General features: G+C 49.1%; 2 protein-coding genes across 8 annotated transcripts in view; both read right to left on the reverse strand.

Moving 5' to 3' along the window:
- Positions 1-740: 740 nt before the first annotated feature.
- Positions 741-3,496, reverse strand: RPS17 (ribosomal protein S17). The gene is made up of 5 exons (XM_046650216.1): positions 3,380-3,496; positions 2,959-3,110; positions 2,745-2,850; positions 2,262-2,327; positions 741-867 (listed from the first exon to the last, which is right to left on the reverse strand). Exons 1-5 carry the CDS (start codon positions 3,380-3,382, stop codon positions 787-789), a joined length of 408 nt encoding a protein of 135 aa, XP_046506172.1. The 5' UTR covers positions 3,383-3,496; the 3' UTR covers positions 741-786.
- Positions 3,497-5,158: 1,662 nt separating this feature from the next.
- CPEB1 (cytoplasmic polyadenylation element binding protein 1) overlaps positions 5,159-25,097 on the reverse strand; it is a 94,149-nt gene continuing 74,210 nt past the window's right edge. For 5 of the 7 annotated variants that reach the window (XM_046650567.1, XM_046650558.1, XM_046650599.1 and 2 more), the window contains exons 4-12: positions 18,559-18,785; positions 16,591-16,843; positions 14,520-14,633; positions 14,102-14,206; positions 13,075-13,211; positions 9,909-10,107; positions 8,554-8,648; positions 8,038-8,118; positions 5,159-6,605 (exon numbers count right to left, since the gene is read on the reverse strand). In XM_046650567.1, coding sequence (XP_046506523.1) covers positions 6,495-6,605; positions 8,038-8,118; positions 8,554-8,648; positions 9,909-10,107; positions 13,075-13,211; positions 14,102-14,206; positions 14,520-14,633; positions 16,591-16,843; positions 18,559-18,785 — 1,322 coding nt within the window. In that variant the 3' untranslated portion in view covers positions 5,159-6,494. The remainder of the gene's footprint in view (positions 6,606-8,037; positions 8,119-8,553; positions 8,649-9,908; positions 10,108-13,074; positions 13,212-14,101; positions 14,207-14,519; positions 14,634-16,590; positions 16,844-18,558; positions 18,786-25,097) is intronic. The other 2 variants (XM_046650585.1, XM_046650576.1) reach the window with 1 other exon arrangement.

Consider the following 25,097-nt stretch of genomic DNA (forward strand, 5'->3'; position numbering starts at 1 on the left):
TAACCTAACCTCAATGAATCAGAAAAATGTGTGCATATAGATGTACACACACAGAGACTATAAAGCAGCTGGGGCAAAATAGGAATAACTGGTAGATCTGGGGAGAATATTCGCAAGTTCCTTGTACTATTCTTGTAACTTTTCTCCAAGTTTGAAATAATATCAAAACTGGCACAAAACATTTAGCATGTTTGCCATACATATCTGCCTGACAGAAGCAGGTGTGCAAAGATCAGCAGAGCCAGACTGACCTGGATTCTACTTCCTTGCAGATATTGACACATGCATGTGCACAAACGTGCCCAGCTCAATCCCAGTATGAAAAAAGCCTAGTGCGTGTAACACACATCACACCAGCTCCTCCTCCTACTCAAGAACAGGTGCCAGCCGAGTCAAGCATGCTCCCCAACGCACAGATGGACCCACAGCCTCAGAGCCATCTACTCAGGATCCAGCTAGCCAGCCCTGCTTCCCTTTAAACCAAGTGACACATCCCATCGTTTCATTATCTTCCCCACACATCCATTCACACCTGTCGAATCTCCTATGCTCCAGCTGCTGGCTCAACACCAGACACACACAACTGGTCCTGTGAATACTTTCATGATCTGTGTGGGCACTGCCCAGAAGCCACTGACAGGGCTCCACTGCAGACCACACTTGTTCCGGATTCCTCTCTTGAGAAAGTACTCCTGCTCCTAGCTCACCAGCATGCAACCCCACAGCGGACACAGGCAAGGTTGTTTTCCGAGGTTTATTGAAAATATTACAGCATAGCAGAAAGATTCAAACGGCTCCACGTGGTGTTTTGAAATTCATCCCAACTGTGGGCTGAGTGACCTGCAGGTTGGAGAGACTGCCGAAGTCCTGGAACGACAACAAAACAGGTTCAGTAAGGGTGTACCAGTGAAAGCTGTGGTCAGAGCCCCAGCACTACCACCCGGCTGTGCCTGTGCCTGTCAGCTCCCACCAGCCTGGCTGAACCCCGCAGAAACCCAACAGAGGGCCTTCTCCTCCCTGCCCCAGAGCAATCAACTCAAAGCGGGGCTCTACTGGAGATCTGAAGGACCCTGCATTCCAACAGTCAACCATTAGGGACTTGTCCTACACACTGTAGGATGCTTAGCAGCATCCCTGACCCCTATCCACTAATGTCTGCTAGTATTCCCCAGCTCCAAGAACCAAAAATGTGTCCAGAATTACTGAAATGTCCCTGGGGGGCACAATCCGTCCCTTGAGAATCACTGCTCTAGGGCACATACAGTGCCACCTCCTTTCCTCTCCAGGACCAGCCTCAGGTAGGAGGCATCACTAACGCAATGGACATTTGTGAAGGGCCCAGGCAGACCGGTGGGAGGACAGGATCAGGGCCTGCCTTTAAGCCAGCTCAGTCTACGTGAGTGGGCCAAGAGCCCAAGGGCCCACCACATACCTGGAATTCAACATCCCATTTTATCCTCAACATCAACTTTATAGTTGAAGCTATCAAAGTGGCATCAGGATAGCGGTTATTTCAGGAGAAAATGATCTGTAGCAGCCTTTAGCTGTACTGGTCATGTTTTTCTGAAGCTGGGGAGTGAGTACACAGGAGTCCATTCTGTTCATTATCTTTTGAATGTCTTAAACGTTTCACGATCATAAAGGCAAAACGAAGTTGCTCTAATTCACCAACTGCCCTACTGGACTTTGAAGCCCACGCTACCTTCACCAAACTACGTAAAAGTAGGGAGACAAGCCACAGCAGAGACGCATCATCTAAGTGTACTGAAGGCAGCTGACCCCTCTTAGTGCCGGGCAGTTTCTGGAACTGAGAGCAAGGCTCATCCGCGTGGCGCACACACGGACACAGAAGGAAGGAGGGCCCGAAGGAGAGCACGCGGCATGGAGGGAGGACCAGGGCTGGAATCCAGAGGACACAGCACGGAGCCAACCAGAAAACCGAGAGGGGTGTCCCCGAGTCCCGGGAGAGCAGCTGCTGGAGCTGGGGACTGGCTTCTCCCGGAGCAACCTCAGCTCCAACGCCAGCTCAACATTCTGGAGGCGCCCCAGCGCGGAGAGCGGAGATGGAGCCTCCGCCCGCCACCTGCTGCCCGTGGGGTACCGTTCCCTCCCGTGTAAACTGCAGGTAAGAGGATGCACCCGATGGCGAACAACGCTGACTAACGCCCTGGATACTCCGCAGGTTCAGCATTACAGACGAGCACAGCGCCTGCGCGTTCCTGCCAGGGAAGCCCGACTTCGGGAGTTCAGCCAGCACTTACCAAGAGTTTCAGCATCTCCTTAGTGTCAGGATCCACTTCAATGATCTCCTGATCCAGCGCTGACACCTAGAGGGAGCAGGCAGGCCCCAAATCTCCGTCAGCGAGCGCTCGCACCTCCCGCCTTCCCGCCGGGATTCCTCCACGAGCGGACCGACGGGAGGGGGAGGGCGGGGGACGGGGCAGGGCCGCCGGCCCCAGGACAGCTGTGGAGCAGCATCCAAGAGGCTTCAAAAACCTCCGGGCCAGGTTCATCCCTCAGGACGCCACGCTCGGGCGATGGTGGAACAGGGGCCCCGACTGCAGCCGTCACACCAACATGGCCGGGGCGCTCAGGTGCAAACCCGACGGCCCCGACAAGGCGGGAGGACGGACGGACACACACACAGACACACTAGGGCGCCCACGGCAGGTGACGGGGCGCGCGGGCACAGGGCCGCCTCAGGCCGGCCGACGGCTCTTGGACGCGCCAGCGCCCGGGTTTACCTCAGGCACGTAGTTGTCCCTCCGCTCGCGCTCCTCCTCCTGCAGCTTGATGGAGATGCCTCTCACGGGGCCGCGCTGGATGCGCTTCATCAGGTGGGTGACATAGCTGCGGGGACGCCGGCCGCGCGGTGAGCGCCCCTCTGCCCCGACCGCACCCCCACCGCCGGCGCACGGTCCCCTCCCGCGTCCGCGGCCGGCGGGCGCCCCGACTCACCCCGCGATCTTGTTGCGGAGCTTCTTGCTGGGGATGATGGCGATCTCCTCGCACACGCGCTTGTTGGTGTGGAAGTCGTTGCCCAGGCGCGTGTAGTACTTCTCGATGATGACCCGGGCCGCCTTCTTCACGGTCTTGGTGCGGACGCGGCCCTGCGGGCGGGGCGGACAGGGTCACCCGCGAGCCGGGACGGAGCTCCCGGAGGAGCGCGCTTCGCGGCGCGGCCCCCAGGAGGAGAGGGGGCCGGCCGGACGGCGCCGGAGCGCGGGGTCAGCGCCGAGGCCAGCGGCCCGCGGAGGCTCCGGCCTGACGGGGCGCCGCGGCCCCCGGCCCGGAGCCTGTCCCTGCGGGCGCGGGCGCGCAGAAGGCGACGGATGGAGGACGATTGTGGGGGACGGCGGCCCGGGGCCAAAACACCTACCATGTCGGCGGGTCACTGGTGAAAGAGGAAACAGGAAGCACAAGAGAGGCCTATAAAGCGCGGGCCAGAGGGCCGCTTCCTCCCCGCCCGGCGCGCGCCGAGCCGACGCGAGCGCACCACGCCGCCCCCTGGCGGGCCGGGGCGGGACTGCAGGCGGGCGGGGCTCGTGCGCCGCGGGCCGCCCCACCTCGGGCCGCCCCACCTCAGGCCGCCCCACCTCGGGCCTTGCCTCTCGGCGCTCTGCTCCGTGGCGGGACCGCCCGTTCGATGCGGCCTAAACTAGGGGAGGCGCGTCCTTTCCCCACGTGCCAGGGAGAGGGAGCTTGGGAAGGTGAGGCAGTAGGGGATGGCGTCCCCCAGGACCGCCTCCGTCCAGCTCATCGGAGACACGGGCACCACAGGGAGGCTTCTCTCGTTCCTCCCGTGGCTTTGCTCCAACGTCACCTTGTCGGAGGGCTTTCCCTTCAACTGACAGAAAACAGTACCGCGCTCGCATCTCTCAGCACTTACCAGCGATGTGTCAGCGTCCTCAGCCCGGGAGGAAGGGCCGTCCTAGCGGAGCTGTCCCCGCTCCTGGAACCTCAGACCTGAAGCGCAGCGCCTCCTCCACCTGCTGCTCCCAACGGCTGAGGGCACGCGCGCCAGCCGCGGTCTTCAGGCTCCTCCTGCCAACCCATTCCTCAGTCAGGCCCTCCTGAAGCCACCGGCACAGGCACCCCGGTGGCCTCATTAGCCTAGCAGTTCCCTGTCCCATGCCTCCACCTCTGCGCTTCCCAACCCCGCCGAGGCCGAGCTCTAGGCTCCCACCCGACTTAAGGGTGGGCTGGCTGGCTGGTCAGGCTGGAGGAGTGAAGGGGCACGAGGCCGTGCCTCATCCCTCAACTCGCCTGTCACCCTGGCCAGTCCAGTGACAGACTCTGAACTGACTGGGAATGAAAGGCTGAAGGACTGGAAGCCCTCGCCCATGAAAGCAGCACCTGGACAGGAGAGGGACGGCGGGGAGAAGAGCTGCCCCTCCGTGGAAACGGACTAAGGGGAGACCAACAGGAAGGGCCCACTCTCCTGGGAGAGCCACGGAGCTCACTTCACCAGCAAACTCCAAACGGAGCTGCTGCCGGGCAGGCCTCAAGTGGAGGAGGCGGCCCCTCCTTCATCCCCGACAGGAGTGGGTTCCCGGCCCTCTCACAGAAGGGATGCTTCAGTACACAAGGTTCCCTCCAGCTCAGGCTAAGATGGAATCTTCCAGAGGATCAGGGCGGCAGCTGAGCCCAGGCACAGCCCACCTGGAAAAATCATCAGCAGACCCTCTCACAAATCGTGGGAGCCCGGGAGAAAGAGTCCAGATAATAGGGCTCTGAAGAACAGTGAAGTAAACTACTGCCTCTCAGAAAGCACCCGGCGCAGCATAGAGCATGGGAAGCCTCCCAAGAACCCGGCCTGAGGCTTACGGGAGCAGCCACGCCTCCAGTTCTCCAAGCTGGGTCTGCGGCTATGAGAGGAGGAGCCCCAGAAGCTTAGGTGCAAAGGTTTCTACACTTGGACTAGTGGTACCCATCCGCCAGAGAGACATCTTCAAGGTGCATTTGACCACAGAAGTGACCAAGAAATACTTACAGGGGCAGGTCTCCCACGTGGCCCCACCATCAACCTGGGCTGGAATCCCACCACAGAAAATCCAAGGAAACATGTTTTTCCTCTGCAGTCTTACTACCTCCAGGGCCCCCTTGCTCCCACACCTCCGACACAGAGACAAAATCAGAATTCTGCTGCAACGTGTTTATTATGTGCCAAAAAAACTACACCACAGCTTACTCCACACATCTGTAGGAGAGTGCAGTCTTGCCTGCATATACTACAATGAGGTAGAGACTTCACACACAGCTTCACAAAACCCACAGAGTAGCTGGGATATGCAACAATGCAACGTCAGCTCAGCAGGAGGGAGGAGGGGGGGGTTATGACACTGGTTCTTTGGCACACAGCTTCCCAAAGAGGGGCAAGTAGGTTTTTTTTTAAAAAAAAAAAAAAAAAGAAAGAAAAAGAAAGAAAAAGTCAAGTTTTCAAATTCCAGTAGCATTTCAGTCGACTGCAACTGTTGCTTCATACATTTCTCAAATGAAAGAAATAAGGGAAGGGTACTTGTCCCCTCTAAGAGAAAGGGCTCCTGTGAGCCTTCATCTGCCCCCACCGAAAAGCAGCCCTTTTATTAGCTCAGTTACAAAAGAAAAAAGTCCTGTGACTTTGTGATTAAAAACTTCTATCAACCCTCCCCCCCACATAAGTGCAACTTAAGAAGGTGCAATAAACCATTTAAAACTATATACAGCAGCCGCTCAAACGCCGTTTATCCGGTCCAGTTTCAAATCCAAAAAAAATTTTTTTTCTTGGTTGCAAATGCCTTGATTCGCAACTGTGAGAAACAGTGACCAGCAGTCCCCCAGACACAAATTTGCTATAATGTTAAAAGCTGCCAGGAAAGAAAAAAAATCTCTTGTTCCAAACGACTTAAAAACTGTTTTAAGGAGTGTAAAAAGGAACCGGTAAAAACCCTCGAGCGTAAAATATGAAATATGATTTTGGTTTAAATGAAGAGCAAAGTCTCCTTGTTGTTTACAGTAAAAAACACCAGCTGAACACTCAGTTTATGCCGTTCAGGTGGGGGTTAAATAAATGGAAAGGCACTGTATGGCAACTGCAAGAATGAAACCAATGAGACCTGCGCATCATCACCATCAGTATTGCAAGGAATGTAAAAAAGCGCTTTTAATAAATAAACCTAGATGTAGGCATCGTGTCAATACCTTCTGGACACGTAGTTCTTTTTTGCTTTTCATCGGCAAAATGAGGAACTAAAATCTGGGAAAACTACAGAGTCGCTGGGAGGGGAGCCAGAGGATCTTTGCCCTGGCACACCCCCTGAAAACAAAACCCGACAAAACTCATTGTGCATTAATTAGTGCAGAAACAAAGACAGATTCAGCAAGTGCAAAGGTGACTACGATTTTCCCTTGTCCTCGGGAAGCCAGCTCCCTGGTCGCCAGTGGCAGGGTGGTGCAGGCTGCTGCCTGACCTGCCAGCCTTGGGCGCCACAGGCCACTGGGCAAGACCAGCTCCTCTAGCTGGAATCTCGGTTCTTCTGGTTCCGCATCAGGGGGCTGTGGTGGCGCAGGCCTTCCATGCTGTGCCGCCAGTGCCAACAGCTCCTGCAGAAGTACTTGAAGCACACCTGAGTTGGGGGTAGAAAACGGGAGAGAAGTCATGCCTGTGTCAGCACAAGCCAGAGGGGCTGCTGCATGAGCTGCTTAATCTGCTTGAGAGGGAGTGGGGCATTCCTGATGGCCACTGTGGGCTTAGAAGAGATGGTCTCGGGGAACGCTCTCACCCCTAACACAGAGGCCTAACCAGCCATGGCAAATCCACTGTCTGTGTTTCTGTGGGTGCCCTGACTTAGTCAAACATGCTGGTCTCCTACTGTGTGCAGACTGTGCCAGCTTCCTTCATCCACTTACCACCACAGCTGCTCTTCTAGTCCCCTGCCCTTCGCACCTCCTACAGAGTAGTTGTATCACATGGCTGCTAATATGGCAGAACATTTAAAGTCGGTGACTCCAGATGCCAACATGACTTCCTCTTCACAGTAAGTGAGGAGAGGTGACTGGGTATGTACCTCAGGCTCAGTCCCACCTCTTGCTAGCTGTGTAACCTCAGGTAAGCCACTAACCTCTGAGCACTTATCTGAAAATGAGGATCTGTGAAAGACACTGACACGTGAAAGCATGCTAGAAGAGGCTGATCAGAGAGAGACTTGTTCTCAGGTTTTATCCAGCAGCCTCCACACCCTCATTTTGGAGCCTCAGTTTAACTACTATCTACCCAGAGACTCTAACCCTGAGAGACAGCACAACTACAAAAAAACTTAAGCATGGATGGACTGCTGGTGAGTGAATAGGCCCCAAACTTCCCCTAACACTGGTCAAAGTATGTTTAGACCAGCACCACTGGCACCACTTGCAAACTTATCAGAAATACAGAATCTCAGGCCCCATTCCAAAGCCAGTGAATCAGAATCTGCATTTAAACAAGATCCTCAGGTGACATGTATATAGATTCACATATGAGCAGCTCTGCCGAAACAGACCCAGATCCATGCTCCACCACAGAAACATTCAACAACAAGCTGCCACGCTGCTTTCTGCCTGTTTCTGACAGCTGTGGGTACAAACCAGGTACAAATATCAAGAGTCTAGAGGTTCAGGAGGAATGAAGGGGTCCTTGGCAGGTAAAAAACAATCCAGAAGGCCTCAGAGTTAGGAAACAGTGCTCATAAGTGCTGCTAACCACACCCACCCAGGTTCCTATCATCCTCAAAAATGCCTATCAGCAATAGTGCCATGCTGCATACTGACACCCCTGGCAAGGAGGAGGCCCAAGTGTCAAGACAACTCAACGAGCTTTCCCAAGATCCAAGATCTGGGTCAAGCTATCAAAGTGTATCCCTGGTCTGATCATCAGCAAACATTACTGCTGCCTTCTCTATGCTCTCTTAGACAACCATGAGGTACCCGAAAACTCCAACATTCTATGTGACAAACATGGAATGACAATTTTTAATTGAGGGCAGGGACTTCCTAGACATCTCAAGTGCCCAGGGAACTTACCTGATCTCGACAGAAGAAAGGACCAGGCTGAGAACTGCAGATATGACACAGAGAATCTTCTAGGTAGGGGTCAATCTGAACCTGCACAAAGCAAAATAGGACAATGAAGTGGCTCGGCTCTTCTCACAAGGTCGTCAAATGGGCTAGAAGAGCAGAGCACACTGCTGAGCAATACATATGAATGAAGGACGTTTCCCGTTTTAAAGGGGACCTAGAGAAACTTAAGGGCAGAGAGTACAGAGATTCTAGAGGACAGATGCACACACCATGCAGAGCCAGGCTGGCCACCTCCGCAATTTGTGCAACCACATCCATTACTGCCCGGTCTTCTCAGCACACTGTACCCCAGCCCTCTAGCACCCAGCACCAGGCAAGCATTCAGAAGATGTGGGTCAGGTTGGAGAATGGGAAGTTGGGCTGCTAGCAGTGCCGGTCAAATACCCCCGTGAGGGAAGGCACCTCACAGGCTGAGGAGGCTCCCCTCCTCTTGAGCCTGCCAAGACCAGGCCCACTCACCTTCTTGGTGAACTTGGTGGTTTTGATCTCCACAAAAGCAGCACTGACTGCTTTCAGGTAACTACGTTGGTTATTGAAAGTCACGCGACCAGACCCTAGAACAACAAAACAAACTTACCTTCTAGCCTAATTCTCCCAAATGCTACCTGCCAACACCCAGCAAACCCTGTTTCTACACCAGTGCTATCCACCAGAAATATAACGTGAGCTACTTGTGTAATTTTGTTTCCTAGTAGCCACATTTAAGTGAAAAGAAAATGGTAGAATTAATTTTCATAATATATTTTATTTAACCCAAAATATCAAAAGTATTATTGTTTCAACACACGGCACTAGCTGCATTTCAAGCACTCAGTAGCCACACTTAGCTGGTGGCTGCCATATCAGACGGCATGGTTATAGACCATGATGGCACAAACCGTTCAGGAATGGGGGAAGGATTTGCTGACTGAAAGGGGGAGAGAAGTGACTCCTCTGGTGTAGGCAGATGCACAGGTAAGGTTAAAAGGGTTCAGCATGAGAACTAAGATGCAGCCAGAACAGCTCGCTGAAGGTGGCCCAGCCTTCAAAGCCCTCCTGGCCTGGAGGCACTCCAGAGACCTGGCAGGGGAGCTGGAAGAAGCCTCATCCTGCCAAGTGCCGCCTCTGCGATCCCTGTTCTCAGTCTGCGGTGCGGCAGTGATGAGCACATGGTGCTCCTTCCTGACCACATGCAGCGTGGGTGGGCAGACCCAACATTTGGGAAGGTGGGTCAGCGAGGCCTTGATCAGAAAGTTCACGCTCTGCTCTACCTCCAAACCCCACCACTGAGACTATTCTGTCATGACTGGGGAATTGATCTCCTTTCTCAGAGGGGCTGACCAAAACTCCAGTGGTTAGGCCCACAGACTCCCCTAAGGTAGGACAGCATAGGCCATGCCTATACTCTGTTGTCTGAGTGACCCAGAATCCTCCTTTAGTCTGACCTGGTCTCTGACCTTAGCCAAGGCTACTTTTTAAGAACTCTTAATAAAAGAAATCAGGCAAATTCAGGCAAGTCCCAGCCTTTTAATGAAATATTACCTGTTTTCTGTCCCAGACTGGTTTGGCTGTGAACTCTGAGCTTCCAACCAAAGTTACTGCTGTCTCATTTGGTCTCCTATCACTTTTTTATCCCCCTTCACAGGAGGTGAGGGGAGAGGGGTGGGTAGAGGGGTCAGTGTTGGTGGTTCATCTAGAAAAAGATGCTATGCTATTGGTATATGCTGATCTGCAGACCTAGGTCAGGCCTCCTCCAGTCCCACGGGCAAGTATCACAATCTTGGTTTATATCCCAGGGGCCACCAAGCTTTCCTACACAGAAGTGGGACACTTACCAATGGGATATTTGTGCTTATCTGTGTCAATCCCAGCATACACCACTCCACCAAATAGGTCATTCAAAATGGCTGCCAGGGCCTCGGCATTGAGCATCCCATGCAGAGCACCAACAAACACTGTCCTGCTGGGGTCAAGTCTCTGAGATGGGCTCCGGACAAAGTTGCTGTCGGCCAAGACCCAGGGGATCACTTGCACCTGAAAACCACCCAAAGGTCTATTAGCTGGGGCAGGGAGCCAGAGAGAGAGAGAGAGGCTCTTGCATGGAGAGGCACATGTTCTGGAGATGTTGATGCTGGGGCTGCTGAGGCCACACAGTGGGTGAGAAGGGGTTATCACCCCATCTGAGGCACATGGGCATTCAAGAAGCCACCCTCACCCCAACCCAACGAGGTCTGAATTTTACTGAGTCCATGTGTCCAAAATGGTGGAAATAAGTGGTAAAACAGCAGTCACTCATCCTGGAGAGCAAGCAAAACAGTACCAGACTGTCATACCCAGGAACCTAGCACTGTCACAACCTTCAATTGTGTGGTTTCAACAAAGGACCACGGACACCGATGAATTGACAGCATGATCTGGAGTCCTTGGGAGAGGGAAAATTCATAGAGAAACTAAAGGACAGAAACTTGAAGGACAGAGGGTGGGGATGCTTAAGGTATTTGTACGAGGTGGGTACTGGCCCAAAGTACACATTCGAGGGCTTGTGTCAGGAGCAGTGGGAATAACCGGAGAGGGGTAGGGTGAAAAGACATGCGCAGCAGAGCACTGAGGGCTTGCAGAGCAGTCTAACACTAGGGCAAGGGCTGACCATGTCCTTTGCCTCTGAATCCCCTGATCTTAGAACAAAATCTGGCATAGCAGGCAGAAGACTCCACAATGAAGTGAGTTGACCAGTAAGGGCTTTTGGAAGATTAATCTGTGACGAATTAAAAAAGAAAAAAAGTGTCAAAGCAGGATTTGAGGTAGAAACCAGTAAGGAGGCAAAAACAGTAGTTCAGAGGACAGGAGATGAAGACAGGAGAAGGCTGGTGGCATTGGGCACAGAACAGGCCACGACCAAGAAGAGTCTGTAGAATTCAGACTGCATGGGCATGGTGGGAAAACAAGGAAGAGTCAGGACTGATGGGTCTAGGCCTAGATGACCTTGGGGTGAGAGAGCCAGGCAGAAGTCACTAGAGGGAGCCAGTTTCACTGGAAGATGAAAGAGCCTACTTTGCTTTTTCCACTCCCATCGGGAAGTATCACAATCTTGGTTTACATCCCAGGGGCCACCAAGCTTTCTAAGCTTTTTCTTACACTAAACAGAAGAGTTTGGGATTACAGGATGTCCCAAAGAAAAGCCCCACAAGAAGGTGAGACTCAAGTAGGAGATGAAACTAGAGAGGTGAGTCTGGGTCTAAAAGGTACAGCAGAGCCACAAAAGTGATTAATTTATCTAACTGGGAGAGAAGAGAAGAGGGAGTCAATTACTGACTACATTGGTGGTGGGGAAGGGAAGCAAGAAGGAAACAGAACAGTCAGAGAGGCAGGAGAACGAGGGCAGCCTGTCGTCAATGCATCAAAGAAAGATCTTAAATCACTGCAAGGTGATCAGGAGGGAAAAGGAGACAGGAAGGTGTCAGCAGGGGTGATGAGGAGGGTGAGGGGTTCTGTGTATGGCAATGGAACCTCTCATTATGAGCAGGGGACATATTAACTAAGTCCTAGAATATAAGGTGGGATAACTGCATGAGCTCCACACAGAAAGAAGGGAGAGAAGGCGGGGAAGCTGTGGGTCACTGTGGGCAGCCAGACGATAAACTTATCCTGTTACTAAGACAAAACGTGAACTAACACCAGGAAACATCTATAAAACAAAGAGCCAGCTTTGTTACATGGACTATTTTAAATCCAATGTGACCATCTCAATAAAACAGGCATTTTTTCCCCTTTATCCTACAGATTTTAATAGACTTTACTTTCTAGAGCAGTTTTAGGTTCACAGCAAAACTGAGGTTGAAGTACCAAGTCCCCATATACCCCCTGCCCTGCAACATGCACAGCCCCTCCAGCTATCAGCAGCCCCAACAGAGTGCTCGTTGTTACAATCAGTGAACTTACACTGACACATCATGATCACCCAAAGTCCACAGTTTACATCAGGGTTCACTCTTGCTGTTGTACTTTCCATGGGTTTTGACAAATGTTTAATGACATGTATCCACCATTAAGTAGCATACAGAACAGTTTCACTGCCCTAAAAATCCTCTGTGCTACACCTATTCATCTCTCCCTACCCCATAACCCCTGGCAACTGCTGATCTTTTTATTAAAATAGGCATTGCAATTCCCTATTTTACAGATGAGGAAATGAAGTTTCAGAGACATCAAATATCTAGTCCAATGTCACAAAAGTGATGTGCCCTGAAACCAGATTTTAAAAAACAATACTCACTCCTGAGTGCAAAGCTTCCTTTGACAAGTGGTTCTTAGACACCGTCCGCTGGAACCACCTGGGGAACTTGGTTAAAGTGCAGATTCTTAAGCTCCACCCACAGTGATTGAGTAAGTTTGAGATAAGGCCCAAGAATATGCAGTGAGGTTCCCAGGTAGCTTAACTCTGTGCTAGAGACCCGTGATGCTAATGCCACACAAGGCTGATACTAGAAAAGGTCTAAGAGAATCACATTGAGAAAACTACCTAGCTAACAAAGCCCTGAATGGGAATGAAGAAGTGATCCATGGATGGGTGTGGGCTAAAGAGGAATTAACCCACCACAGATTGGGAGGTCAGAAGGCACAGCCTGTGGGCAGGACCAGAGAGAAACAGCTATAGATTATCAGTTAAGTCCAAGTAGAGAAAGCTGCTGTTTTCAATTTCATTTCTAAGACAAGAAGTTAGGGACAGAAGTGTTGTCTAGAATAAAGAGTAGAACACAGCTAGGAGATAGTTTGACCTCCATGGAAAGGAGCACACATACACCATTAAGGCCCAAAGGTTGTTGATTGTTTATTTTAATGTAACTGAGAGCATTTTGTTTTATTGACTGTGGGGCAAGAAGAGCAGCCTTCCTGCCTCAGTGGGACTACTCACCTTCAGCCTGCATATCCACCCACCCCAAGGAAATCCACTGCCTCAGACGCCAATCACCCTGACCCCGAAATGACATCAGGCCAACTCACCTCCTTGCAGCGCATCCTTCGGCTGGACATCTTGAAATAATATTCACTCAGGCCATCTGGGCTTAGCGGGTCATGGGAGCAAGCCTGAAGCAGGGCCCGGACAGACTTCTCTAGTTCGAAGACCAGATACACATACCCTATTCCCAACGAAAGGAGAGATCGTATTAACATCCCTCAGGCAGCTGGCTACTCTTCAGCCTTGGTTTTACAGCAGGGAGTTTCTTCGAAGAGAGATGGCCTCATGGGTAAGATACATTTTTCTCCTACCCCTGAAAACTCCTGTTGAATGGAAGCACTTGCTATGCCCGATGCCCAGGCCAAGGGAGTTGGAGAAGCGCACCATCTCCCACCCTAGTAAGGGAAGAGATAGGCAAGGTGGGATAGAGGATCCCACACAGCTCTTTATCCCAGAACACAGAGCATGTGCAGGTCAGCAGAGCCAGGCTTTCCTGGGGGCAGGAGGGATGGCAGGTCTGTAGCCAGTTTGCCCGAGGATGGAGGTGTTGCTTTAAAAGCCTAGTTAGACCACTGGTTCAGTTCATCAGAACATTTTCAGTGAAGATGGGGCAGAATGAAAATAGCACCTGCTCCTTTCTACAGGGAGGGGATCTCATTTCAGACCAGTGAGGAATCAGATGTTTGGTCCTCATTCCTGCCAACTCCAAAGGGATCTTAGAATTAGGTCAGGCAACAACGTAACGGGGCAGGAAAGGCCGGAAAGGAAAGTTTTTCAAACACCTCGTTTTGAGAAGAAAGAAGCTGCTTAAGTTTAGGAGTGAAGTGCACAAGGAAATTTCACACGGGGGGTTTCAGAGGCAGCTCCAACTGCAGTATGTTTGTACAGACGAAACAGCAGCTCAGAGGAAACAGAGAGATGTGCTAGGTCGAAGAGAAGTGCTGACAGATGAAAGTTCTGTGCTCTGGCGTGCCCAAGTCATGTTACATGCAGCTGTGACATCCCAGCACCCCTCAGTGCAATTACGTACTAGGGAGGGGGAAAAAAAAGCTCCTACCATGTCTTTATTACCTTTAGGCATATTACCTTTGGGAGGACACCGGGGGTGCTTGCCATCCTTACCAGGCCATTCCACACTCAAAGAGCCAAAAACACGGAAGGTGTTAACCAATCCAGCTGCAAAGAGATGGAAAAGAACAGCAGAAATTGAGGCACCATCTTCCCTAGGGAGGCGCAGGATCACCAGCGGTCTCCCAGACTCACTCCCCTGACAAACAACTCAGAATTGACCTTTGGTCTCAGGTGACCAGTGCAAGCACCAGACACAGAAGCACTATGGGAGTCTATGAAATGCACCTCTCCCTTCAGCTGCTCCTGTAATACTCGCTCAGGCAGAGGTTCATCCCTGGCCTCAAGTCCAAGTTTCATGCTCCTGAAAGACATGCCCCACATTCAACGCCTGAAGCAGGAGTTCTCAGAGGCAGCTCACCTTCCGTAATATCCCAAGGAACACCTCCTAGGAACACCTTGCAAGAATAGATGGGGTTCTTGTAGTTCCGGGGAGGAAGCTGGCCACTCCAGGTACAGGTGGCTTCATTCACAGCTTTGGCAGAAGACAAAGAAACAGGGGTCAGAGAATCAACAGAGTCATTGCCCTTCTCCAGGGTGAACTGTCCACGAAGAACAAGACAGGCCACAGTCCTGGCCTGCCTGCCTGGTGGAACATCCATGACTACCCTGAAAGGCAAGGAACCTTCCTCCTCATCAATCCAGTCAGCCCAGTATGATAACCCTAATTCACTAATTCTGTCTCCACGAAAACTGACAGGAACAGCAAACCAGACGTGTAGGGTAAAAATGATCACATCCCAAGCTATTTTCAAACATATAACTGATAGACTAACCACAAAGCAGGTTTATGTAGTCATTGTTTACAATACTAATTAATTTAAATTTATAATCACTTAACAGGAAACAGCAATTTTGTATACAATGTCCTTTAGGTCTACTGATCCAAACTGGCCTTCTCCCCAAATGTTCAAACGAGGAGCATTCTACTCCGTTTCCCTATCTTCACTCTGAACGCACTGATTACAGAAGTTAGGACACTGCCACTAAAAATCACCACTAGCTACCCAACAAGAATATCAGAAGTGTTCCCCAAGTCATAACCATGCCCCATCACTGCCAGGGCTATCCTCAGACTACCTGAACGGACACTGGGCCTTCCTTGAGGCCTACACTGTAAGATAACGGATTTTCCCCCAAGCCCTTGCTTCCAGTTTATACCAAACACAAATATGTCCAAACTCACTGTGAAGTTTCTCTGACTCTGACTCAAACACCTCTTTAAGAAATCAGCCCTTGCTATACAGAGTAGAAACTCACTTCTACTTGGCCTCCCCTGACAATTTTACAGGCCTCTCTGTTCTTGGTGACTAATTCAGCCTCCTATCAGTCTTTAATCCTGTCCCCACTGAGTCTCTGCCTTTCCAGATCAGAGATTGACCCTAGTGGGGACTGGCTAGTCCTTTCCCATTTAACTCTCCTCCTTCAGCACTGGGGCAGATAGCCAATGGAAACAAACCATCATTTTCATTCAGGCAATGACGTGGAAGGCCATTCTCTAAAAGGCACAGGCCCAATGTGTTGCTACAGCAAAAAATTGGGCACTATCAGCAATATTTTGCAAACAAAAATAGAAGTCGATATAATGGCCTCATCCAAAAGCATGGTAATGTCATTTCATAGGAAAACAATGGCACTAGAGAAAAACCATTAAGTGAACAGAGCAGCAGCACTATTAGGGGAGAATAAGATCAGGTCTAGGTCTGTGAGTAGAAAGACAGACATACTAAAGTCTATGGAAATGAATGGAGAACCCCAACATTCACTTAGTCATCAACTCCAGAACCTTAGAGTAGCGGTCAGTGAGCATCTCCCTGAAGCATTAGTAAACAATGAGGTACATAACTCATTTACTTCCAAGTACCGGTATAAAATGAAAAAAGATTTAATACGTATTTAAGATAATTTAAATGCCAGAACCCAAGGGTTCCTAAGAGATCAGGACACTTGGGGACATCCCTCAGAGGTTGACAAATGGACCACCTAACCCCCCACAGTGCATCCCTGAGTAAACCAATCAGAAAGCCCTGAAAAAGAAAGCTCCTTTGAATTTGAAGAGGAGGAGGTAGACCAATTTCTGGGTATCATTTCCAGGGTTTCTCTTGAAGATACTCACCCACGAAAATCAAAAGCAAGAGCAGCACACAGCCAATCTCCACATAAGAGCACAAGTGAGAGATGGATCCAACATGGGGACAGCCCTGTGCACCAGATTATCTGCCTCCTTCCTCCCTGCTCAGCCTCAAAGAAGTTCCTGAGTTCGTCCCCACCAGCACCTACTCCACAGAACAGACCATTCTTTGCAGACCCAGAGACTTCACCATGCACCCAGTCCTCTTCTAGACAGTTAGCGAGTCTGTGAAACAGGGTCACTTATTCTCTGTTCCCAGAATGAGGCCTCAGGCCTCACGCATGCCCACAGCCGCACTCACCTGCGGCTTGCCGGTGCAGCCTGGCCTCTCTCTCTATGCTGAAGGGGTCTTTGGGAGCTTCAAGGAGGTCCCAGGATGGCCACACAGAAGCTCCTGGCCATCTCTTTGATGCACTGGTTGGGGAGGGAGTGACTGCAGCGAGAGCAGCTTGCTCTTGGTCCATCCGGGATCCAACCCCCATCTTTAAAGGGTCTCTGGGGCCACCCCCTGTCAGAGACAGGAAGGGCAGAGGAGGGGAAATGCGAAGGCTTGACTAGGGGAGGAAAAAGGAAGATACAGGTTTTTAAAGAATAGTTTTGTTAGAAAAGTAACAATCACACTATAGAAATTATGAAAAATACCATTTCGCCATTTGATGTATTTTCTTTTAGACTTTCTTCCTATGCATTTTAAGATTAGTTGTCCTTATGCTATAGTTTAAACAAATTCTTTTCTCCACAATTCAACATTTTTTTCATATTGCCAGTCTCCATAATCATTTTTAATTAACTTACGATATTCTATTTAGGGAACAAGGTACAATTCAAGTTTTTAGGATTATAAACAAAAACTTTAAGGTGTGGCTTCCTTATATTTTGTGTTTTCTCTGGTCCGGTTCCGAGATGTTGAAAGTCAAAATGCCTTCTAGGAGGGTTCTGCCTTCTATTAGAAATGGTGAGAACACCAGTTTCACTACAACCTTGTGTCAAGGCTTTAAAGTCTACTAATTTAACTGGGTAGAAACGATATGACATCAAAAAAAACAAATGAAAATAACTACTTAAACAGAATATTTCCTGTAAGTTAAAATACTCCCTCTATTTCCTCTTCTGTGAGTTGTCTGTCCATATTTCTTTATCAACTAACCCTTGGGGGGTACCTGAGAAAGTTCTTTAAACAAAATCCCCAAATATTAAAGCTAGTTATGAGGTAAATTTTGAAGACTGAGCCCATCTAAAGTAACATAAACAGAACTAGAAGCACCTCATTTAACCCTATTTTATAGGGGAGTAAACTGCAGCCCAGAGAATCAAAGGGATCTGCTTGTGATTACCCTTCTGGAAACACATCCTGAACAGATAAAATCAATGAGTAGTGAAATCCTGCTTTCCTCTTCTAGGACAGGCTGACAGCAGACAAGGTGGGTCCTAAAAGGTCATGCTATGAATGGGAAACTGCAACCACAACCAAGGCTGCCAGTCCTGGATATGGAAGAGAAGAGGGTAGGAAAGTAAGCCACCCTGTTCATTGAACAGCAGTTCAGGAGATTCAGTAGTTGAGAAGCCAGGCTCACAAGGCAGCTGAAACTGTATTTTATTTTAGGATGATTTCTCACTGCCATTCACATATATTTAAAGTTCTATCCCCTATTCCTCATCCATTCTAATCCATTTGCCAACTCCACTTAGCATGGGTGCCACAACATCACACATGGCTGTGGATAAGGAGCACGAGATGTGTAAATTAACGCTGAGGCAGTATTTTAGATTCACCATGGCTCCAGACTGAGAGTTGGCACAGGGGTCAGTGAAAAGACTACAGGAACCAGAGCCAGTCAGATCTAGATCAAAATCCCAGCCATGCTCATTACTAGCATGCAATTTTTAAAATCACCACTTAAAAATTTTGACATATTCCACGTAAAGCTACATAAATGATATTGTTTAAAGGCTAAAGAAAACAACAGTGTAAGTCAAGAAAGAGAACACTGCCCAAACCCCCATATTTACTTTTGCAATAGCTTTTTCCAAGCCGCCCTTAGAGTGACTCGTAAAAAGACAGTCCTCAGGCTCAGGTCCTGAAATGTATTGCTCAACGGGTACACAAAGCATCCTCTATTCTGTTGAGGTTGAAAACTTCTATACACGTCCACAATTGCCTCCACTCCTCCTGCCATGATTCCACCTCCCAGCCTGCATTCTAGTGGACAACGCACCCCACTTCAAGCTCACTCTCCCTCCCTACCCCACTCCCCAACAGGTTACATACAATCAAATCTGAGAGATGATCTGATCCAGAGCTGAAGCCACTAGTATCTGAGTCCGAGGGGCTGCTAGACCGGGAGTCCAGGATGGGTCGGGTGTCCAGGCGGGATCCTCTAACTGAGGGTGCTGGAAACTTGTCCACCAAGTCAGATCCAAGGGGGTCCAGAGGCAGGAAGCTCAAGGGGGGTTTCCCCAGGACATTGCCCAGTGGGTTGTGAAGCATGCTCAGTACTACGAAGGAAAAAAAAAAAGAAAAGTCTCATAACCTCAGTTTTCATCCCAGCCAAGAGCCCTTCCCTTTTCTTCCACTGTCACCCAACAAGATACACAAAGGCACGACCACTGACGGCACGACAGAACCACAGATAGCTAGAGTAATAAGGAGCAGATACACATTCAGTACTAACACTGGCCACCCAGGGCCCACTAGAGGCAATTACAGGATGGTTTTCTGAAAATCAGAGTTCCTGCTGTAACAATAGTAGCAAAATCCTACTCTCTGCCACTCAGGCTTAAGGGTCAGTGCCAGTATCTGGGGAACTCTGTGCCACTGGGGACACCGGTCACTGCTGCTATTAATGTCTGGATACACACACCCATGGTGCCATAGGAGATGCCTTCAGCAAAATTAGGAAGCCAAACCATACTCCTTCCTTCCTACCTGCCAACGTGTTTATTCGAGTTCCCACCTTTCTAACACTATATAGCTAAAATACAGAATTCCATGTCACACTGCAGAAGTCTGCTACAGCATGAGCACGCCTTCTCACCTGAGAAGTTCCCTTATGCAAAGTTCTAACGTACGCAGATTCTCTTTTATGCACCATTTTATGCAACATTTAGGATGGAAGAAGGACGTTGTAGTTAAGCCCGCTCTGGCTTAAGACAAAGCTGGGATGAAACCCTAGGTTTGACACCTCCTCTGTACAGCTGTGGGGAAGCTCAGAGTCTCCATTTTCTTATGGCGTCTTGGGTGGAATATCATCTATTTCATAACATTGTCAGGAGGGTTTAATAATTAAGATAGCAGAAGGAAAGTGGTCAGCAGAGCCGTGCCCAGCACACAATAAATATTTAAATATCAAACATCAGAAAATAGTGAAGCAGACAGAAAAGAGAGGTAAAGTGGACAGCAGAAGAGAGCAACATTTTTCCACACTTGGCCTTGGGGAAAGAAGGAGTCCAAAGCAAAGCACGTCCTTTAGCCGTGAGGACAAGGACTAAGAGGGCTTTGCCATGCAGCTGAGGTGCCCCTAAGGCTAGGGAAGAAGCCCTAATCTGACATATTTTTCACCTGAAGAAAGGAGAAAACATCCACCTCAAAATGGCTGTTGAAGTGAAACCAGAGCAATGCGTTTAAGTGTGTAAGTGCTCAACAAATGGTGGCTGCGGTTGGCTCTGCCTCACCGGTAACGGAGTGAAACACAGGTCACCACAGCTTGTGTCCTCTCAGGCTCCAAGTCAGTCTGAATGCCTGGCTGGGGCTGTGGCGAGTCCCAAGGGGCAGGAATAAACATCTCCAAGCATGAAATCAATGTGAAAGCATGCTTTCAGGGTACCAGACACACATGCCATTTGTCACAGAGCATATGCCAAGATCAGACCAGCCCGCTCTCCTTTAGCCAAATGATCTCCCTTTCAGATAAGGTTAAGGTAGGTGTATCTTTAACTCTTTTTTTTTTAATGTAAGGGATATTGTGGATGTGGTTATTTTATTGTGGTAAAAATATCCTTAATTTTTAAAGAAACTGTCCTATTGTTTTCCAAAGTGGATGGACCATTTTACATTCCTATCAGCGCTGGTGAGAGTTTCCCTCCCTCCATGTCCTGGTCAACACTTGGTATGGTCAGTCTCTTTAATTCTCGCCAGTCTAATATGTGTGTGTGTGGGCGGGGTGCTGAACCACATACAGCTAAGAGTTTATTACTTATTACTTTGTTTTTTTTTTTTTTAAAGATCTTATTTTTTTCCTTTTTCTCCTCAAAGCTCCCTGGTACATAGTTGTATATTCTTCGTTGTGGGTCCTTCTCGTTGTGGCATGTGGGACGCTGCCTCATCATGGTTTGATGAGCAGTGCCATGTCCACAACCAGGACTCGAACCAACGAAACACTGGGCCTCCTGCAGCAAAGTGCGCGAACTTAACCACTCGGCCACAGGGCCCAGCCCCTTACTACTTTGTTTTTTAAGGAAACTTTTTTTTTGAGGAAGATTAGCCCTGAGCTAAATCTGCCACCAAGCCTCCTCTTTTTGCTGAGGAAGACTGGCCCTGAGCTAACATCTACGCCCATCTTCCTCTATTTCATGCAGGATGCCTGCTACAGCATGGCTTAAGAAATGGTGTGTATGTCTGCACCCGGGATCCAAACCAGTGAATCCCGGGGCTGCCAAAGCAGAACATCTGAACTTAACGGCTGCACCATCGGGCTAGCCCCAGGAAACACTCTCTTAAATAAACCTTTCAAAGCAGTTTCCCAAGGACGAGCATAGTAACCAAGTGTCTCTCAACGCCTGGATTCTGACATCCATCAGAAATAATCTTTGCCAAACTCCTCAAATACTCTTGACAAACCCCCGCCTCTATGAAACACAAAACCAACCCCCTAGAACTCAGCCCCTGAGAAGGCAGGAGGTGGGAAGAGTTACCTGAGACGCCTCCCTGGGGCTGCAAAACCTGGCACAAAAGCACTTTGAAAACTAACAGATCGTACACATGGGTATCAACAGTGGTACCAAGGCCCTAGAGGGTCTCATGTTTCTTCACATTTTACAAACACCAGTTTAAGGTGGTGATTAATGAGGTAACAATCAAATCACAAAGAGCTTTGAAAACCAAGTTAAGGTGTTTAGACTTCATCCCGAAGGTAGCTGGGAGCCACTGAAGAGCAGTTGTGGGGATGGCACAGGAGGCTAACCAGGGAAACTAAGGAAGACTGTCACTGGTACCCAGTGCCTAGGTGACAGAGAGACTCAAGTATTTAAAATCAGACTTGGGGGATTCTCTCCAGCAGTGTCAGGAACCTGGACAGACACTGCACACATATAGGGCTGTGATTTTTTTTCCACAGAGGGTGTGAAGAGGGAAATGGGACAACAGAGCTGATGGTAATAGCAACAGAGGAGATGAAGAACGAGTCATGCATTATAGATGAAAGACAAGACAGTCAAAAGATGGGAAGCAAACGGAAAACCACAATTCCAATGGGCTGACGGCCCCAAGAGGAACGGAGGGGGCAGACGGGACAAAAAGGAGGAGCTGGGACAGTGAAAACTGAATTCTGAGGATGGCAAGATCCAAGGTGTGCGACCCTCGGTGGCTGAAGAGGAATGCGTGGAGTCTAAAATATTGGGTAGGTAATCCATAAGGACATTAAAGTTACCCATGGGGATTACTGGGCCTGGGGTTAAAACAAACAAAAAACATACACTGAGATCTTCAGAGAAGGGGAAGGACTGGGAAATTGGTAAGGAAGGAACAAAAAGAATGACCCTGAGGGATATGGTAGATAAGACCTGGGAGAATGCGCAGCCTCCACTTGACAAGCAGCACCTACAGGGAAAGCCTCAGCGAAGGGAGAGCTCTGAGGAAGCTGGCACCGCTGACACAAGATAAAGGGCAGTGTGTTGACCCTAGAAAAGGGGAGCACAGTAGAGAGCTCCAAGAGTTGTCAAGGGAAACACAGCATAAAGGGGTATGCAGAAAAATGTTCAGCAAGAGATGGCTGGCCCAAAGGGCTTGTGTCTGGGGGCATTACAGATGACAAATATGGGTTATGGTAACTATGTCTTCACGTAAGGTTTACAAGAAATTATATTTGAGAGAGTCAAAAAGCAATATGGGTTCCCCCGTAGACCACTTTCTCATTCACATCAATGGTGTTCACTACTGGGTTGGTACACCTGTTCTACCAGCCACAAATCCACCTACCTCAACTAACCCACAATTATTTATTTATTTATTTATTTTTACCATGCCCACAAAGATATCTTGAGGCTTTGTCAAATTCCTGTGTCAAAGTTAGGAACTCTGTCTATGTCTACAGCCCTCCTTCAATCTGATGATAAGCCAGTCTAAAAAGAAAATGGCATGACAACCCACGTTGGCCACTAATGAACTCTCCTTCCTTCAGTGCTCATAGTTCATGGTCACTCATCTGTTCTACAGTCTGGACCAAGTTCAGTCAAGCTCCTACCATTTGCTAATAGCAACTTCCATTCACTGCACATTGAGCACGTGCCAGACACTGCGCTAGAAGCACTTTAGGTAGATAATCTTCACTGAATCCTAACAAGTGGATATTACTGCGCCATCTTAACAAAAGGAAACCAAGGCTCAAAGGGTGTCTGTTTAAGTAACAGCTAGTGAGTGACAGAGTGGGACCCAGTTCTTTCTGGTTCCAAACTTTATGTTCTGTAAGGCACCAGTCACTAGCTACCTTTTTTTTTTTTTTTTTAAATACTCAGGACTTTACATCTTCTTGTGTTCATGTTCTTGACACACTTTTGTTCAAATTCCTTTAAGATCATCAACTGCAGACAAGCTATCTCACCTACCAGAGGTCAGTGCCCTGGGATCTAAATCATCCAGGTCTTAAAAACTTCTTTCGGGCCTTGCCACTGTAAGAACTCATTAAAAATGCATCTTGGGCCCCAATCCAGACTTACTGAATCAGAACCCACATTTTAATAAGATCCCCAGGAGATATGTATGCACATTAAAGTTTGAGAAGCACTAATCTAGAAAAAACTGAAGCTTGCTACTTCAAGCTTCTAATCAGTTTCCCTTACCACTCCCGGAAAATCTTTCATATGTAATTATTTCCCTTGACTTAAAAACTGTAGGTTATATAAATACACCTCTTACAGCACAATGGCAACACTCAAGAGAAAAAAAGAAACCAAGCTGGCTATATAGGACATTTCCCAAAGAGTTTGATCTCTGAAAACACTGGGGTGGGGGGAACGGACACGGCATAGACACAGACACACACACACACAGTAACTAGGAACAAATAAAGAAGATAAAAAAGAGTGGCTTTTTTTCTTTTTAACAAGCTTTTTAAAGCCTCAAAAGCTTTTGTAAAGATATTTAGAGGCACCCATGTGTACAAAGTTCTGCCTTCTCAACCAAGCATGCCAAGGGCCGTCCTTACCACTCCACTCCAACAGTAATTAGCTCCACATCTGGCAGAAAGCAGGTGACCAGTGTCTGCAGAGCAGTACTGAAAGACGGGGAGTATCATAGCCCTTAGAGCCAGCATACTCACTGAGGCGGCTATGCACTTTCTTTCAAGGTTATTCAATTTAAGGACACAATGCTAACTGAGATGCAACTCAGAACTAGGAGGAAAAACCTTAGTTCTTCCCTACCCTGCCCATCACCAAAAGAGAGGAAACAGAGGCTGAGAGAAGTACAGGTACTTGCCACATCAAAGTTGTGAGAATACGCCTTCCACTACTTTCAAATACTTTCTTCAAAGAGAAATGAACACACATAAATACAGGCTGAATAGAGTTACTCTGCTCAGGCTGACGAGAGTCACCTCCCCTGCCCAGGCCTCCCCAGAGTCTGTTGGGATCCTCACAGCCACTGACATATACCTCCACATTCACGCACAGGAGCAGGGAAGAGTGCCTCACTGAACACTATACCAACCACACAGAAAAACAGGGGAAAGGGCTTGGAGTGATGGCCCAGAAAGGGGCAATGCCATTGGGCAAAGATGTTAAGATCAGGGTGCCCCAGAATTCACACACCTGGGTCACGTCAGCACCTCCATGCATCAGTTTCCTGCAACTATTAAATCGGAAGGGGCCAAGGATACAGTAGGAGGGGGAATTTGACTAGAAGATACAGGGAAGACAAGAAAACCTAGTATCAAGAAGCCTAGGATATTCCAGGTGGTTTGATAATTCCTTCAAGCCCAGAAGGAACCATGTTTCTAGAAACTGTTACCCATGATCAGATGCCCTAGAGTGACCTGACTGTCCCTCCACAGCCCAACCTCACATAGGGCCTGGCCAGATAGTTCTGAGGATCTACAGATCAAAAGAAGGAAAGCAGCAGACAGTGGGCTCCTAGGGAAGGTGGGACCCTCATCTCAATAGGGGTCACATCTTGCTCCCAGCTCAGCCAGTGAGACCACACTTTCCCCGACACACAGTTGCTGCACGAGCAGCACCGATTTCTACCAGCAGGGAATCAGGAAGGAACAAAACAACTAGCAATCACTGGTTCCTTTCTTCCCAACTTGAAGTGAGAAGTAACCCTACTGAAAAGGCACTCTCTTTAAGCCGTTATCACCCTAAGTTCAGTGGAAGTGACAGTCCCTTATGCTGCCAGCCAGTGACTGATCTCAAACTCCACCCCCCATCATATGGCACAGAGCTTCATCAAGGCTGGATGCCAAGTATTAACCTAAATGGCTTAAAAGGGGTGAGGAAGGACACAGAGAAATCCCCTTCATACTCACCCTTCAATGGCGGCCAAGGCCCTGACCTCTGCTCTGCTCCTGTCCTGACCTCCACCACTCAGGGATCACA

This window comes from Equus quagga, chromosome 2 (assembly GCF_021613505.1).
Source record: "Equus quagga isolate Etosha38 chromosome 2, UCLA_HA_Equagga_1.0, whole genome shotgun sequence".
Lineage (NCBI taxonomy): Eukaryota > Metazoa > Chordata > Mammalia > Perissodactyla > Equidae > Equus > Equus quagga.